The sequence below is a fragment of the Polistes fuscatus genome, unplaced genomic scaffold (assembly GCF_010416935.1).
Source record: "Polistes fuscatus isolate 324 unplaced genomic scaffold, CU_Pfus_HIC Scaffold14, whole genome shotgun sequence".
Taxonomy (NCBI): domain Eukaryota; kingdom Metazoa; phylum Arthropoda; class Insecta; order Hymenoptera; family Vespidae; genus Polistes; species Polistes fuscatus.
Window position 1 is genome coordinate 4,644,585 of NW_025113042.1, and position 16,541 is coordinate 4,661,125.

Genomic DNA, 16,541 nt, shown 5'->3' on the forward strand with positions numbered 1-16,541 from the left:
GAAGCTTTTAGAGTGGGCCAAAAGTTAGTTAGTCATTTTTCAAATTAATTAGGTCGAGTTACGCGAAAAGCTAACGCCAATTTTCGATGACGTGAAATTTTGGGACGAGTAAAAAATGTAGTTTAAAGATTAATGGATTAAAAAAATGAATCTTTTGACCCACCCTTTATTCTTGTATTTTATCTAAATGCACCGTTTAAACGTAGACACAAGAGAACGCAGGAGAACGCAGGAGAACGCAAGAGAACACAATAAAATGAACTGTTCGAACGTTGAACGAACGAGCATAGAACACGGCGAAAAGGCATTTGCTAGCACGTAACTCTTCCGGACCTTTCGACAAAGCAACAACTGATGTTCATTGTCGAACTCACCGAGCTGATAACGCTTAACACAACGACCAAGTGTCCTTTCCTATTTCGTGCCAAACTGGAACTGAAGTTGATACTTATTCTTATTCTTTTTTTGTTCCAACGATCTCGATACGTACAATTTTTTCCTCAATGATCTAATTTACTCGGTCACGCTATTCTTCAATTTCCTTTCTAACGTTTCCTCTAATTTCGTATTAGACAATTGTCAAATTGTTTTTTTTTCTTTTGCAAACGTATCAAATGACAAAAATTAATTGTATAATCGACGTATTAATTGTAGATTCATAGGACAATTAAATTGGCAACGTGTGAATTTAGAAATTTCATTCACAACTCTCGTTTCTGTATTCGCGATCATGGATCATATATTCTAGTTACAAGTTAGTTAGTTGGGATTTAATCTAAAAGTTGAACAATTAGTCGTGAGAAATTCGTTCTACGTTCCATAACTTATCTCTTAACTTCCGAATTAATTTCGACGAACCGAGACTGCCATTAGTTTTAGTTATATACATGCATGCATACATACATAAGTGCATATACATATACAATGGCCATTCAAAGTATAGAGTAACTCATTTTTATCTCGGAAATACAGTATTTTTGTGAGAAAGTTTTTAGACAAAAGTTATCTCATTTTAAACAGGATAATATTATACTATTTATTAATTTTTATCTAGTTAAACGTTTTAATGTCAGCAAACAAAAATATAATTTTGGGTCTTCTGGGGGAAACAAACAATTTGTATTATATTGTATAAAAATTGTTCTATTTTTGTTTCAGGGCTGCGTCAGTCAGGGTTGCGTCAGAGTTACCATCGGACGCTCCTTACCAAGAGATCAAAATCAGCTGGTATGTCAAATAATCAGCTGGTTGACTCCTGTCTGTAAGTGTACATCGTATCCCAAATTAGATTATTCTTTCAAGCAACCGTTTCTTACCGTTTCTTTTTTCTAACGAATCGAATTTTTTACCTATGCACACATTCTCAAGTATAATGTATACAATACCATATTTTATAATTCTAAAACCGCTTGAATTTAAATCTCCTTTTCATTGAACAAAATAACATTTTAGTATCGTAATTAAAATCATGTTCACATCATATTAGCACTTAATTTGTCGCTTTAACCAACCACATATTTTATTAAGTATAATATTTATTCTATTTCCAGTTACGCCAAATATAATTAACACTCATGTTCATTAGCGATATTATAATTATATATTATTAATCATTAGTTCGTTGTTAATATATTTCAATGGTGGAAGAGGGAAGAAAGGGCAGAGATGATAAGTAATACAATTATATTCACGAATATGTTAAATATGAATAATATAATTAAAAGCACATTTTTTTTTTTTTTTTAATATTTTTCCTCTCAAATGTTTAATCCACCATTGAACATATTCTTTGCTGACTAACATCATTCATTCTAGCAATTAATTTAATTACAATTCTTCGCAAGCTATCTAATTGAACTTACATACACATACGTCTTTTCATTCTTTCATTCGGACAGATGAAATTCATAAATATATTGCATAGATCATCTAAACACAATGCTGTTTATCATCAATAAAAAGAAAATGTTCAAATGAATGTAAATGTTTCTTTAGTTTAACTTATCAGGATGATTTCTTCCAATTTGATTACACCATTCAATTCAAATTACAATGAAAGAGAAAATCGTAAATATTTAATATATATCTATTATTACAAAATACAAATTATTGATGATAATGGTAATTCTGTTAATTATTCATGTTAGGCTGGTGAATCGCAGGATTGAGCAGAGACAGGAGCACAACATAACGCGCACTGAGATAACGCAGAGGTGACTAATCGCACTTTATTAGAAGTTGATTCTTTTGAAGTAGAGTGTGTATGTGTATACATGTGTCTGTATGTGTACGCTTACGTGTACACTGAGATTACGTAATCGATCAATTTAATTTCTTATCTTTTTTATATGTATTGTTTTTGAAAAATAACACGGTTAACAATTGAAGAAATATATTTGCAATATAATACAATTATTTATATTCCTGGTTTATATTTCTCTTTAGGGATTTCAATGACACGCTATATATATTTACTGTACATATATATATAATATGTAGAAAGTGTTCCAAAAGTCGCTTTACCGAGCTGAAAAATAAGAAAATTTGTCGTGACAAATATATGGAATGACGGAAACATATTTTTGAAACGATATACTGTGACTGGAGATTTATATTTTCAAATAAAAAACAAAATATTGTAATTCTATTCATTAATCAATATATCGATCTTTCGTTTTATTTTTATTTCCTTGGCAAAACAATTTTTGGAACATTTTTCCGTGTACAATTTACCATGGAACTTATGTGATTGTACCTTTATTTTATAATTTTTTCTTTAATTCGAATATTTAATAATTTTGTTTTCTTTTAAATTTATTGTGTTCGACATCATACACATACATCGTATACACATTTATTATAGAATAATTACTATATATACATATTAACACATGGTACAGACATCATTTTCAAAAGGAACAACTTCGGCGCACTAACAACATTTATTCGTTCATTTAGCATGCATCATTTAGCAGAGTGCTGACGAAATGAGATGAGTAGTTAGACTAATTAGTGATACTCCTTCAATGTTTCCTCCTTCCTCTTGTGAATATGATAAACGTTATGACACGTTTCAACGAATTCTTTATTTCTCGTTTAAGAGAAAAAGAAGAGAAAATCCTTGTAGGTAATAAATTTAGAATATTTACTCTCCGCTTTAGTTATTTATAGTTTTTTTTTTCTTTTCAATTCTTGCAGAATAATATGTATCGCTTTATTTTATTTATTTGTCAAACTAACGTAGATATTGTGCATTACAATTAACCCTCTATAATTACAATTAATACTCTAAACTTTTCCAGAGTTAGTATCTGTAATTTTTAATTTACAAGTATAACGTGTCTAATACAAAATAGTAAACATTTGAATCAAATTTCTTTTCCAAATACAAAATTTCGATTATAGAGAGTTAATATAATATTATTTAATGAACATTTTGTGTAGTTGCTAGATTGTGTAGAAAATGTTCTAAACTTATCGACTTCGCTTATTTAAAAGAAAATATTTAAACAAAATTCGATATAGTACGTATTAAACGATAAGTATATATTTGTTAAGAAACAATTTGATATCTTCTTCTACGCAATAATTATAACAATTGCTTTGTGTTTTCTTATTTCTATTTTATTTTGTTATTTTTAGACGAGTACTTCAGGACAAAGGTTCCGACATGCCACAGTATACGTAAGTATCTAAATATTTATATATTCGTAATTTGAATTTGTACCTTATATTCTCTAATGCTATATATAATATCGCTCGTTGGTTGGTTCGTTCGATTTTCAGCGGACAGAGTGACGCGGACTATCATGGAAGTAACGGACAAGCGGATACACATTCGTTACACTCATCTCATCTGTCTGTCCAAGAGGATCCATTGCTCATCCGAACTCATAAACAACAGACTTCGCAGCAAGTAAGGTTTTGACGTTGTCGATTCGTTCGCCGAATATATTAGCTTGGCTTCGAAAATTTTTCCCTCTTTTTTTTTTGATACCCTTCAAAAAGTACGCGGTTAATATTTTTATGTAAATGACATTTTTATTGATAATATCTTCATCGAAATAAATATCGTAGGGAAATTTCGACATTACTTTCACGTTATATTCGTACATATGAATATTAGTCTGGCTTCGAAAATTCGTTCGTATTTTTTCACTCTTTTTTCTTTTAATATCTAAAAATCAATATTTTTCTCGATAATATCTTCGTTACGAAAGATTTCGTACCAACGAAACGACTTTATTTTTGTGTTCGATTCATTAGTATTATTTAATAGTATTGTGCATTCCTTTTTCCTTTTTTATACATACAATTTCGTAATTTATATTTTAATGTAAATAAAATTGTTGTTGGTATTATCCGCATCCTTTGATCAACGAGTTGTTGGTAATTATTTGGATAACTGCATAATGTGAAAGAGAACTCTCTCTCTCTCTATTTTAATGAATTACAAATTGTTTAATCTACTTTTTTATTTTCATAAGCTTCTATAAATTCAAAGTTAATATAATAACTATGTATAATGTAATATTTTGGATTAATACGAATGGATGAGAAAAATTTGAATGCAGTTTCCCCTTTATGTTACATTTTGTACATATTTTAATTGCTACTGATTAATTTTAAAAGTTCATTTAATAATAAATAGTTGACGTATTTATTTGTTCAGTAAATAACGATTAATCATTCCTTTAATTTTGTATTTTGCTTATCATTTTAGGTAACGACCGTGACGAAAGTAGTTCGCGAAGTTTCACACATGGAACCAGATCCAGGTGCAGTCAGTTACATGTCGGTGCCATTGATGTCGCAAGACTATCAACATGCTGATCCGAGATATCCGGCGGATCCATACATGGTCAGTTTTGACCATTACGATCCATACCTCGGGTATCCTCCGCAACCTGGTTACCCAGGTCCTCATGGAATTTACATGCCACGATCGCATTCACCACACAGCCCGCATAGTCCGTCAGAACACAGTCGTGCATCACCACCGCATGGTACATAATCGATTTCTCACCTACTTTCATAGAAATTAAACTTACTATTACCAATACGGGGGTCATTCTGCATTAAAACTGATCACTTTCTCGAGTAGACTTTCTAATATTTTTTCAATTTCGTTTATCAATATCAAACGTGTAAATAATCCTTACTTCATTTAGAAAAATTATACAATTTAATGTACAGTCATAAAGTGTCAGAATGTAAAAAATGTTCGATGCACAAATCTTATCATTTATTAATGTTTATGCAAACAGAATATTTGCGTAAAGCAGCACCATTCGTCGAGAGTGGTTACAACGACATTGACCCAGGTCTTAATCCGGCTTTACAAGATCATTATCGCATTACTCCAAGTCCAGGCGGTCCCGGAGATCAATATGGTATAACAACAAATCTATATTTATGCATAGATTATTTTTTACATTTTTTTATTCATACTATCAAAGTGTAAATGTTTCTTTTTTCTTATTTCAAATTAAATCATTTTTAGAAATATGAACAATTTTGTTATATAAATACTCATGTGTATGTATTAGATTGTCCCATAAGTTCCTTCCTTTTTAAATGGATAATAGATGAGTATGCATGCCTACAAACATAGCCGGCTGGAAGTCATAGATAACGTGGCGCGGAAAGAACTTATGGGACATCCTAATACATATACATATATATGCTGATATATATACAAAATATAATATATATATATATTTGTCGGCAATTATATGATGATGATGGATTAATTGTAAGTAAAAAGATTAGAAAAATTAATTGAAATAAATCTTAAAATTATTTAATTTTTTCAATTTTGTTATTTATGATACTGATGTTTTTTATTTATGATTTCACTGTTATGATTACCGGTACAAATAAATGATTATATTATATTTTACGAATATTTCATTCAACGAGAATAACATCATCGAAAAACTTGAACGCTTTCACCGTTTAAACACACGGCTTAATTCACTGTCTTATCTGTTCATTTCATCTGTTCATTTCACTTTTAGATCAGATCAGCAACTCGTGGAATATGGATGACTCCGGCGAGCCCTCGCAACATCCTCATGGTAGGGCTACATTATATTTATTATTTTATTTTACTGTCATCTTGCATATCCATGCGCTCTCTTATATCGATTTATTATTTATTATCAGTTTATATTAATCGCAAAATACGTGTGTATCATTCATTTTCATGCATATTTGTGTTGAATAAGCAAATATTTTGTCGCATTACTTCATAGTACCTTTCCCCTTTTCCCTGTCCCCCAGAATTCCTTCCTCCTCGCCTACATTCGGACTCGTATATCAAGTTCCGATTTAAAAAGATGAAGATAATGCAAGTGAATTATGCTTTCCGTAGCAACAACAGCAACACCACAAACAACTGCAGCAACATTGTCAGCAGCAGCAGCAGCAGCAGCTTCGTGTTTGATGTTTTCCTTTATTTATTTCTTATTTTTCACGACAAGAAGGTAATACGTTTCGCGTGTGTAACGTAATAACGTGTTATAATTTCAGATGAGAATAAAGTGGCCTATGGTTACGTATCTCCGTCCCCATATGGGCCAGTGGGATACGGTCCTGGTGTTGGGGTAGGTCCAGTGGCAGTTCCTAACGATGTACCCGGATACGACGAAGGTCATCCGATCCCATTGTCGTCTGGTGTACCACCAGGGATATTCGAGGATGAGGTACACCTTCAACGGTTACAATCCGGTCATCCGGTGGTACCGGGTATGGCATCGCCCTTGGACGATGATCAAAAATCAATGAGATGGAGAGATCCTAACTTATCGGAAGTTATCAGTTTTCTTAGTAGTCCAAATAACATTATCAAAGCTAATGCAGCTGCCTACTTGCAACATCTTTGTTATATGGACGATCCAAATAAACAGAAAACACGTAGTCTAGGAGGCATTCCACCCTTAGTGCAATTATTGGATCATGACGATCCCGATATCTACAGAAACGCATGTGGGGCGTTACGAAACTTGTCTTATGGGAGACAAAACGACGAGAACAAACGTGCGATAAAGAACGCTGGCGGTGTACCCGCTCTAATTCATTTGTTGCGTATGACGCTTGATGCCGACATCAAGGAGCTTGTAACCGGAGTACTGTGGAATTTGTCTTCTTGCGAAGTAAGTACCTTTATTTTATTTCCTTTTACTATACTAGCTCCTTATTATAAACTTGATTATCTATAATCACCCAACAAAATTCTATTCGAAATGAGAACTCTGATTGAACATAGCATACCTTGATTTTATTCTTACTTTTAATAGTTCTATATCAATGTCATATAACTCTCAGTAAGAGACCGATAATTTGCATAATATGACACAGTATCAGATGTTACCCTTTACTCTGCGGTAAAGTGCACACTCGCTTGTCAACTGTCCCATATAACTAACAGTAGCTTATTGGTGGTTAACTCTGCTTTAATAAAAACGTCCAAATTGGTTCATCTTAAGATTGAACATTAGCATTTCGATGTTATTATAATTTAACGCGTTTTACCATAATAATAAAACTTATTTAAAAAATTCTTTAAAAATAATCGTCGGTAGTATCGAAAGGGTTAATAGCATTGCTCTTTTTCTACGTGCTTTGTATTGTCAAGCACTCGCGTATTAACATTTGTGCATCCCGATTGTGCGCAATTACGATTGCACAGTTATGAATTCGTCACTTTGATTACATTTTGTTCATTGTGAAATTAACAATGGCCATTTCTCGTTACGCTTGCACCAGAGAAGATCTACAAAGAAACATTCTTTTTTTACAAATATAAAATGTATTTAATTGAAAATATCGTGTCCCGTACACGCTCAATATTGCCGTCAGCATTGGCTTTGAATGGACGATTGATTTCTTTTCATGGCTAATATTTTTACTACCATTTACAAACTTTTTAATCCATTCGTTAAAATTTCGTTGGTGTAAAACAATGTTCTCTACTGTGGTTAAAATCTTCGATGAATTTTGGACATTGTTACGTCTTCAGACCACAATGCACGGATTACTAATCTCATTACTCTTCTTTAATGTTAATGTAATGCAGTGTGGTCATTGTTAATGTCACGATAAATAGAATGTAACCAAGCTAACAAGTTTGAAACTGTACAGTTGTGATAACACGAATACTAATATGAATACGGTCAGCCACGAACACTAATACGTGAAAATTTAATGATGCAATGTAGGGCAACTGTATCTAATATGGAATTCAGTAATATTTCAGCAAGTAAACAATGTAAACTATCGAAATAATCAAAATTGCAATTATTTTTGTCCCAATTCTTATATATCGTATGTTTATTTATCTGTAATATATATTTAAAGGATTTGAAACGATCGATCATCGACGACGGAGTGACGATGGTAGTGAAGAACATAATAATACCTCATAGCGGCTGGGATCCAAGTTCTTCAAACGGGGAGACATGTTGGTCAACAGTATTTCGTAATGCATCAGGTGTTTTAAGAAACGTCTCTAGTGCTGGAGAATACGCGAGAAAAAAATTAAGGGAATGTGACGGACTGGTGGATGCTCTCTTATATGTAGTGCGTTCCGCGATTGATAAGTCGAACATTGGGAATAAGATAGTGGAAAATTGCGTATGCATTTTAAGAAATTTAAGTTATCGGTGTCAAGAAGTTGAGGACCCCAATTACGACAAACATCCGATACAGTCGGCGGTGCAGAACAGAGTTGCGGCACCAGTGAAAGGTGAGAACCAATCCCATGTTTCTTTTTTTCCATAATACTTTTCTCTCGAGAAAGAACAAAATTATATTTTTTTTTCCTTTATGTCCATTTATTATTCATTCGTGGACATTTCCGCAATTGACGTGCAACAGAAACGCATGCGTATCCGTAAATTTAAACTATGCAATTCATTTATTTCTTACAATTTAATTATTAACATTATTGTAGAAAGAAAGGTGAGATTTAGTGATAAGTATAATTAAAAATTATATTTAGTGTAGAAACTAGTAATAATAGTTACGAGTACGAAAATTACAACGATGAATCATGTCTTTTAACAAATATTATGGTTTTGCTAGAGTATCGTTATAGTAAATTTGTTTGAAGAATAATTGTGTTATTAAAAATGTAATTTTGAAAGATATCAGTAGGATTAAAAATGATTTCCGTTTTAAAAAAGAAAAAAAGGGACGTTTTTTTTGGATTGAATACATTTCAAGATTCGCGTATGTCGATAGGAAAGGCCCTTTTTATGGGGTTAAAAAACTAACAGAGTATTGACACAGAAAGATATTTTTTTTTACATGATTACTCGTTACACAGCCATCACGTGACAGAGATTTTAAATTATTCTTATTATTATTATATAATTTATTTATTTCTTTTTGCATATGAAGATAATTATTAATATTATCGAGATTAAAATAAAATTAAAACAAAAACGATATCCTTTTCGACTTTGGCATGAATTAAAATCTATTTAAACTTTTTTTTTAGCGTACAGTTTATGCCAAGGTAAGACATTACTGTATATATAATTTCACATAGTTAAATTAGATTAATTACTTAATTAATGATTTATTAATTTATTTTTTTAAATATGCATCGTTAAAAAAGTGCATGCAACGCTTAGTGATATTATAAAACATTTATTCTCTCGTGGCTCTTTATTACGAGCTCTTCAAATATTTCAAGAGAGACATATCTGTATCATTATTATTATTATTATTATTATTATTATTATTATTATTATAATTATTATTATTATTTTATTATTATTCTTATTATTTTATTCATATATATTTTTAAATTTATATATATATATATATTAAACACATCTGCAATCGACAAACATCACACTATTAATTTATTCGTCTCATCGAAACAAAAATATTAATTTGAATGATATTGTAATTATTCAAAATAATAATATATTAAAATCAACGAATAACCGGCAACTTACCAATTGTATTTGGATATGATATTTGCTTTCACGTTAATGGCGTCAACTAAAATATCAAAGTATTCTACTTGAAATAATTATTGCAACTATAAAAATACAAAAGGTTTTTACGTATATTGTAAATAATGAAATAATTCAATTAATAAATTCATATTAATTATAATGATATGAATCTAGGCAATATTTGGCCCACTTCGGTACTTTTGGCACAGCCCGTATTTTTATGCATATTTAAAATTTGTTTGTAATGTTTATGCTACTAATTTCATGGCAATCTTTATATCTGCATTTATATTTGAAAAAACAAAAAAAAAGGACAAAAATATTGCAAAGCTTGGAGCGCTTTAGTTGGATTGAAACGCAACGAGACTCGAGTTATGTTGTTTAAAAAAATAACATTGCATAGTGTAGGCAGTATTTCAATGTTTTTTCAGTTGGCTTTCAGTTCAATGGCAATGTACAGACATACATTTATATACATAACACACGTACATGCATATATATACATACGTAGTACCGAAGAAATAAATCATCGATGCGTAGAAATTGCATATCTTCGTTATAATCGAATGCATGAAGTTTTTTTCGTTAACTATAAGAGCAGCAGCTCGAACGTAAACACGATTATTAAACTTGATCAACATTGTTAGTAACGAACGTGATTGCGTAGATATTATTGGAGGATTGGAGAGTTGGGGTGGGATAGATTAAAAAAAAAAAAAAGAAATAAAAAGAAAATCACTAATGATTACATTCCATTCATTCAACAAATTGGGTCCATATCTCATCTTTTTCATCGAATAAAAAATTCGCGCGATATCGATAAAAAATTGTGTGTGTGTGTTTGCATAGATGTATGTGCGTGCGTGCGTGGCGTGTCGTGTCTTTTTTTGACATTAATGTCGCAGTCAATATCAAATAATAGTAATCGATTTCATACATATACGATTCGTACGAATGACCACACGATATTCATTTTGATTTATTGATTTATTTTTATATTCGTTGGTTTTTATTTGCCAATTAAATTTTTCCTTTTTTTCTTCTTGTTTCTCTGTCATAGGTGAAAATTTGGGTTGCTTTGGTGGTAGTAAAAAGAAGAAGGACGGTCAACCGGTTCAAAAGGAGAATGCAACGTCACGCACGATGAGTCCAAGAACGGATCCGGTCAGAGGGATGGAATTACTCTGGCAACCGGAAGTCGTTCAGTCTTATTTAAGCCTTTTACAGACGTGCTCTAATCCGGAAACATTAGAAGCTGCGGCAGGAGCATTGCAAAATCTTGCAGCTTGTTACTGGCAACCGAGCATTGAAATTCGGGCAGCTGTTCGTAAGGACAAGGGCCTTCCTATTTTAGTCGAATTGTTAAGAATGGAGGTACGTGTCTTCTTCTTTCAAAACATCTACAATTTATTTCTTTATTCTTTTCTTTTCTTTCCGTTTAATTTGAGAGAAAAATCACTCGTAACCAGCACCACATTTCACTATCTCAAAGGAAAAATACCGAAATGAATATACTTATCAATATATATATTTTCCCAGGTGGATAGAGTGGTTTGCGCAGTAGCAACTGCTCTGAGAAATCTCGCGATAGATCAGCGCAATAAGGAGCTAATTGGTAAATATGCGATGAGAGATCTCATACAGAAGTTACCCTCGGGGAATAATCAACACGATCAGGGGACGAGCGACGATACGATAGCAGCGGTGCTTGCAACTCTGAACGAGGTTATCAAGAAGAATGCCGAATTTTCGCGATCTTTATTGGACGCCGGAGGTGTCGACAGGCTTATGAACATAACGCGACAACGTCAAAAATATACCCCTCGTGTTCTTAAGTTCGCAGGTAAGGAAGAAAAATATTAAGTATAATCTTATTCGCGTCTCGCGATAATCCCGCCTTTGCCGTTCCGAAAAAGAGAACCCATTAATTTCGTTTAATAAAGTGATTTAAAAACTCGGTCATTTCCCCTCTTTACTTTTTTATAGGACAAGTTCTTTTTACGATGTGGCAACATCAGGAATTACGTGACGTTTATAAGAAACACGGCTGGAAGGAACAGGACTTTGTAACGAAAACTGTCGCTGCTAGAAATTCCGGACCTAATTCGCCAAATAATGCTAACAGGTATTGCCGTACTATTCAATTATTAATACTACAAAAGACAAATTCTATCATTTTTTTTTCTTATTATATTTATATATAAGACAAGTTTGATATCCTCTGTTAATTAATTTTTAGTTTTGGGACTCTGCTTTCTATTCAGTTCTTATATTGTTGAATTTTCATTTTGTCTATGACATTTTTGTGTGCTATTGATTTGTTTTTATTACGTGATTAATAAATTTCTATTATGTTATGTTATATTTTTATTAAATTTAATGCAGAGTCCCTAGTTATACATAAAAACGTTTATTCTACGTTAAATATAGCTATGATTGTAGCACATTGAATCGACCAATGGCGAGCCAAGGAAGTACGAGATACGAAGATAGAACTATTCAAAGAGCTAATATTAATTCGAATAACGTTGGACGACCTACAATTTACCAATCTGTAAGTAATGATATGCAGTAGCGTAATTAATAATACATTAGTGCATTATATATCAAGATATTTTTATATATATACATGAGCGTATCGTATTGGATAAAAAAGGAAGAAACAGTAGTAAATGAACAAAAAACAAAACAAAAAAAAAGAAACCAAACGAAAGAACGAAAAAGAACAAATGTTTTCCCGGAACAAATTTAGCTAATATTATTATTATACGATATAATGGACAATTATATATGTATCTACGTAAAAGTGAACAATGTTTGACTTTAAGAAAATCCTAACAAGTTTTTTTTATACTTTTTTTAATTATTATATACGTAATTATATACATATATATATATATACAAAAAAAAAAAGAAAAATTCAATTTTTTGCCATTTACAATAGGTAGATACATATATACATACTTACATATACAAATACATGCATACGATTGACCCTAGCAAAAAAATAGGATGTATATTTTATAGAATTTTTTTGAATAAGTGCCAACATGTGTTATAAATAAAAGTTCTTTTTTTTTTTGTATTTTTTTTTTTCATTTCTCCCAACAATGTGATAATTATATACACTCTCGAGGTCTATCTTATTATTGGTCCTCTATTGCACACAAAAAGAAAAGAAACGAACAAATAAAAATTTTGCGATTAGGAAAACGTTGATTTGTAACAACTATACGTAAGATATATTTAATAATATTTATAACAATTTAGAAATACATTTGTATACATACGTAAAAACACTGGAAGATATTATTATCATTGTATCAATGTAGTGATCTAATATTTTAATGCACATTAATTACTTGTTAAACTATTTTTTTTAAATTTCTATGTATTTGATAATCGTTCGATCGTCATTCACGATTTAAAAAAAAGAAAAACTCTGACTTCTTATCATACATACACGCACATACACGCACAGTCGAAAATTGAACGTGTATTATAGATTTGGAACATTTCTTGGTAGATAAATAAAAAATTAGAAACTAGAATTATATATATATAGACCATTAGACAGAATAACATATCAATGCAGAAAATCCGTAATATGCAGTCATAATTTAATTGAACGACAAAATAGGATCTCATTTAATATCGTTAGATATATTCTATATTGAACATAGCATATATATGCACATATATCATAAATCCTAATCATATAAAACAATAATGTCCATGTAATAATATCGCTAATAAGATAGCATTGATTGCATTTATAATAGATTCGTAATAATAATAATAATAATAATAATAATAAAATGAATAAATAAATAAACAAATGAAAGATAAATTAAGAGCCTGAGGTATGAACAAAATGATAAGAGATCATTCGCTACTACCACCGTGATAAAAGCCATCCCTGCCGTTGATCAGGATAAGAAGTTATTCTTTATTTAAAAATGTTACCATAAAAAAGAATCAAAAAGAATCAAAAAACTTAATTTGATGCACTTATCAGGTCCCCCCCCCCACCCCTCCATTCTCACTTTTGACAAAATACAAAGTAAAAAAAAAATAAATATAGAAGAAATAAGAAAAGCACAAAGTGGAAAGCAATTGAAAAAGGGAAAGAATGGAGAAGAGAGTGAAAGAGAGAGACAGAGAGGGAGAGGGAGAGGGAGATAGAGAAGAGGAAATAAAAAACTAAAAAATAAAAAATAAAAAAATTAAAAAAAGAGAAAAGCCCCCCCAGAGCTTGTATACTAACCGTTGGCTTGTGTGTATGTTGCAGCAGCCGAAACCCGGTGAGCCGCTCTACGCGCAAGTTAACTTGGAGAAGAAAAAGAAGCGGCAATACGAGCTGGGGGTGGGCCAGGGAGGTGGTGGTGGAGGAGGTGGAGGTGGTGGTGGCGGCGGCGTAGGTGGTGGCGTTGTCGGTAGCGGGGGTGGTGGTGGTGGTGGTGTTGGTGTTGTCGGTGGTCAAAATCAGGGACCGGTCGGTACGGTATCGAGCGTAACTGGTGGAACTGGCGGTGCGCCAGGTACCACTCAATGGATGCCTGATGGCGTTTCCATCGGTGTCCAAGATGGGACACCAGCAAATGCGACCGTTAGCATACCACCGAGTTCGAATGCAGCTTCGGCTGGTGATTCTTGGGTATAAAGAAAAAAGTTGCTGCTGCTGCCGCAATTTTACTAAATATGTCGATTCGATTCATCGAACGGATTGGGTCATATCGGCATTCAAACTTTTTCACACGTGTTAAACGACTATGACGATGACTATGATAAGTTCTTCTTCCTCAACTATTTCGTCCTCGTCGTTATCTTCATCATTATCATCGTCATCATCATCATCATCATCATCATCATCATCATCATCATCGTCGTCGTCGTCGTCGTCGTCGTCGTCGTCGTCGTCGTCGTCGTCGTCGTTATTATCGTCATCATCATTATCATTATCATCATCATCATCACCATCATCACCATCACCACCATCTTCTTCTACTCCGAGCCTGCTCGTCGTCGAGCACAGCGAAATACGTCTCTACTACGATCGACCATTGAAGAGCTAGGACGATTCAAGGAGGAAGAAGTCTTTTCCGTTCCTTCTTCCACCCTGTTGTGACGCTGAGATGATAAAAAAAGAAAAAGAAAAAGAAAAAGAAAAAGAAAAAAAGCTTGAAAAGCTTTATCCGTCAATACAGCCTCGCGCGTAATCCACTCGAATCGAACTCCCGTAAACTCCTTTCTTCTTTCCGCCTGATTGTACACACATATATTGTATACACACTCATACACCCATACATACACATAAATATATATTTATGTCAGTGTTCAATAAGAAGGCTGGAATTTGTTGAGATACTAAAATACGACTCGGACATACATACATACATACATTCATATAAATATATATACATACCATAAGGTATTATTATTATTATTATTATCACCATGTTATGCCAGCAAAATGCGAGAAACGAAGAGCATTGAAAACTGCACTTTACTGCACTCTTTCTTTGAACTACGACGTCTGATAAAAAAAAAATAGCGACTCGTCCGACCACATCCGCAGCAACAGTAGTTGCACTAATGGCTCTAAGGAATATGAAAAGAAAAACTAGTAAATAAAGAAATAAGTAAAGAAATAAAGAAAAAACTTCATTGCACAATTCTAAATTAATATATATATATATATACATACGTACACATACAAATATATGAATATTCATGTAAATTTATTACCGCATTACCGAATATAACGGCACACGAGGAGTATACCGATGAGCGCGTACACTGTTGTTTCATTATTATAAATAAGTGTACGTATAAATACGCGTTTTGCATATTATACATATTATATGCGCGACTGAAGAAAAGTAAGAGTGAGAGAGAAAGAAAGTGAATAATAAAATAGCATATATATATATATATATACACAAAATACATATACACACATATATACATAAAAGTGCGTACATGCACGTTATATACAAAAGCACGCATACGTGATATAATGTAGTTGACATAATTATTTGTATTAAACGTAAATTGCCTCGAGGCTGTGGGTGTGGCATGAGAATGGTGATGAGATTTATAAAAGCTGAATTGTTTCGAAAATAGTAATTGTTTTTACGGCGCGTGGGTAATAAAAGTATACATTAAATAAATATATTAAAAAAAAAAATATATATATATACTACATACACACACACACATACACACACAGACAGAAACACATACACGGGAAAGCGAGATATTCTATATGCGGTTCAGAAAAAAGAAAGATGCGTGTGCCTGTGAAAAGAAAAGAAAGAACAAAAAATAAACTTAAATAAATGTGTCTCTGCTTGTGTTCGACGTCGGATTATCCCTATGTATGCATGCGTGGGCTCGCAAAAGCCTGAGATAAGAATTAGATTTAGAAAGAGACGACTGGGTTACTTATTAGCCAGCGAAAACTAAATAAAATAAATGAAAATATGAAAAAGGATGAGACGAGAGTGATAGGAAACGATTGACAACGTTACATGTCGAATTTCTATATGAAGGTATATATTATAT

At 32.2% G+C, this 16,541-nt stretch overlaps 1 protein-coding gene across 2 annotated transcripts in view; it reads left to right on the forward strand.

Annotated features, from left to right (window-relative positions):
- Positions 1–16,541, forward strand: part of LOC122514251 (catenin delta-2-like) — a 46,957-nt gene that overhangs the window by 21,590 nt on the left and 8,826 nt on the right. Inside the window, exons 2-16 of one of the 2 annotated variants that reach the window (XM_043630964.1) lie at positions 1,159–1,261; positions 2,148–2,213; positions 3,643–3,684; positions 3,787–3,916; positions 4,724–5,006; positions 5,268–5,393; positions 6,021–6,080; positions 6,535–7,157; positions 8,362–8,749; positions 9,506–9,523; positions 11,035–11,348; positions 11,514–11,817; positions 11,961–12,099; positions 12,405–12,528; positions 14,266–14,878. In XM_043630964.1, coding sequence (XP_043486899.1) covers positions 1,230–1,261; positions 2,148–2,213; positions 3,643–3,684; positions 3,787–3,916; positions 4,724–5,006; positions 5,268–5,393; positions 6,021–6,080; positions 6,535–7,157; positions 8,362–8,749; positions 9,506–9,523; positions 11,035–11,348; positions 11,514–11,817; positions 11,961–12,099; positions 12,405–12,528; positions 14,266–14,637 — 3,021 coding nt within the window. In that variant the 5' untranslated portion in view covers positions 1,159–1,229 and the 3' untranslated portion in view covers positions 14,638–14,878. Of the gene's footprint in view, positions 1–1,158; positions 1,262–2,147; positions 2,214–3,642; positions 3,685–3,786; positions 3,917–4,723; positions 5,007–5,267; positions 5,394–6,020; positions 6,081–6,534; positions 7,158–8,361; positions 8,750–9,505; positions 9,524–11,034; positions 11,349–11,513; positions 11,818–11,960; positions 12,100–12,404; positions 12,529–14,265; positions 14,879–16,541 lie in introns of those variants that run through there. The other variant, XM_043630965.1, reaches the window with a different exon arrangement.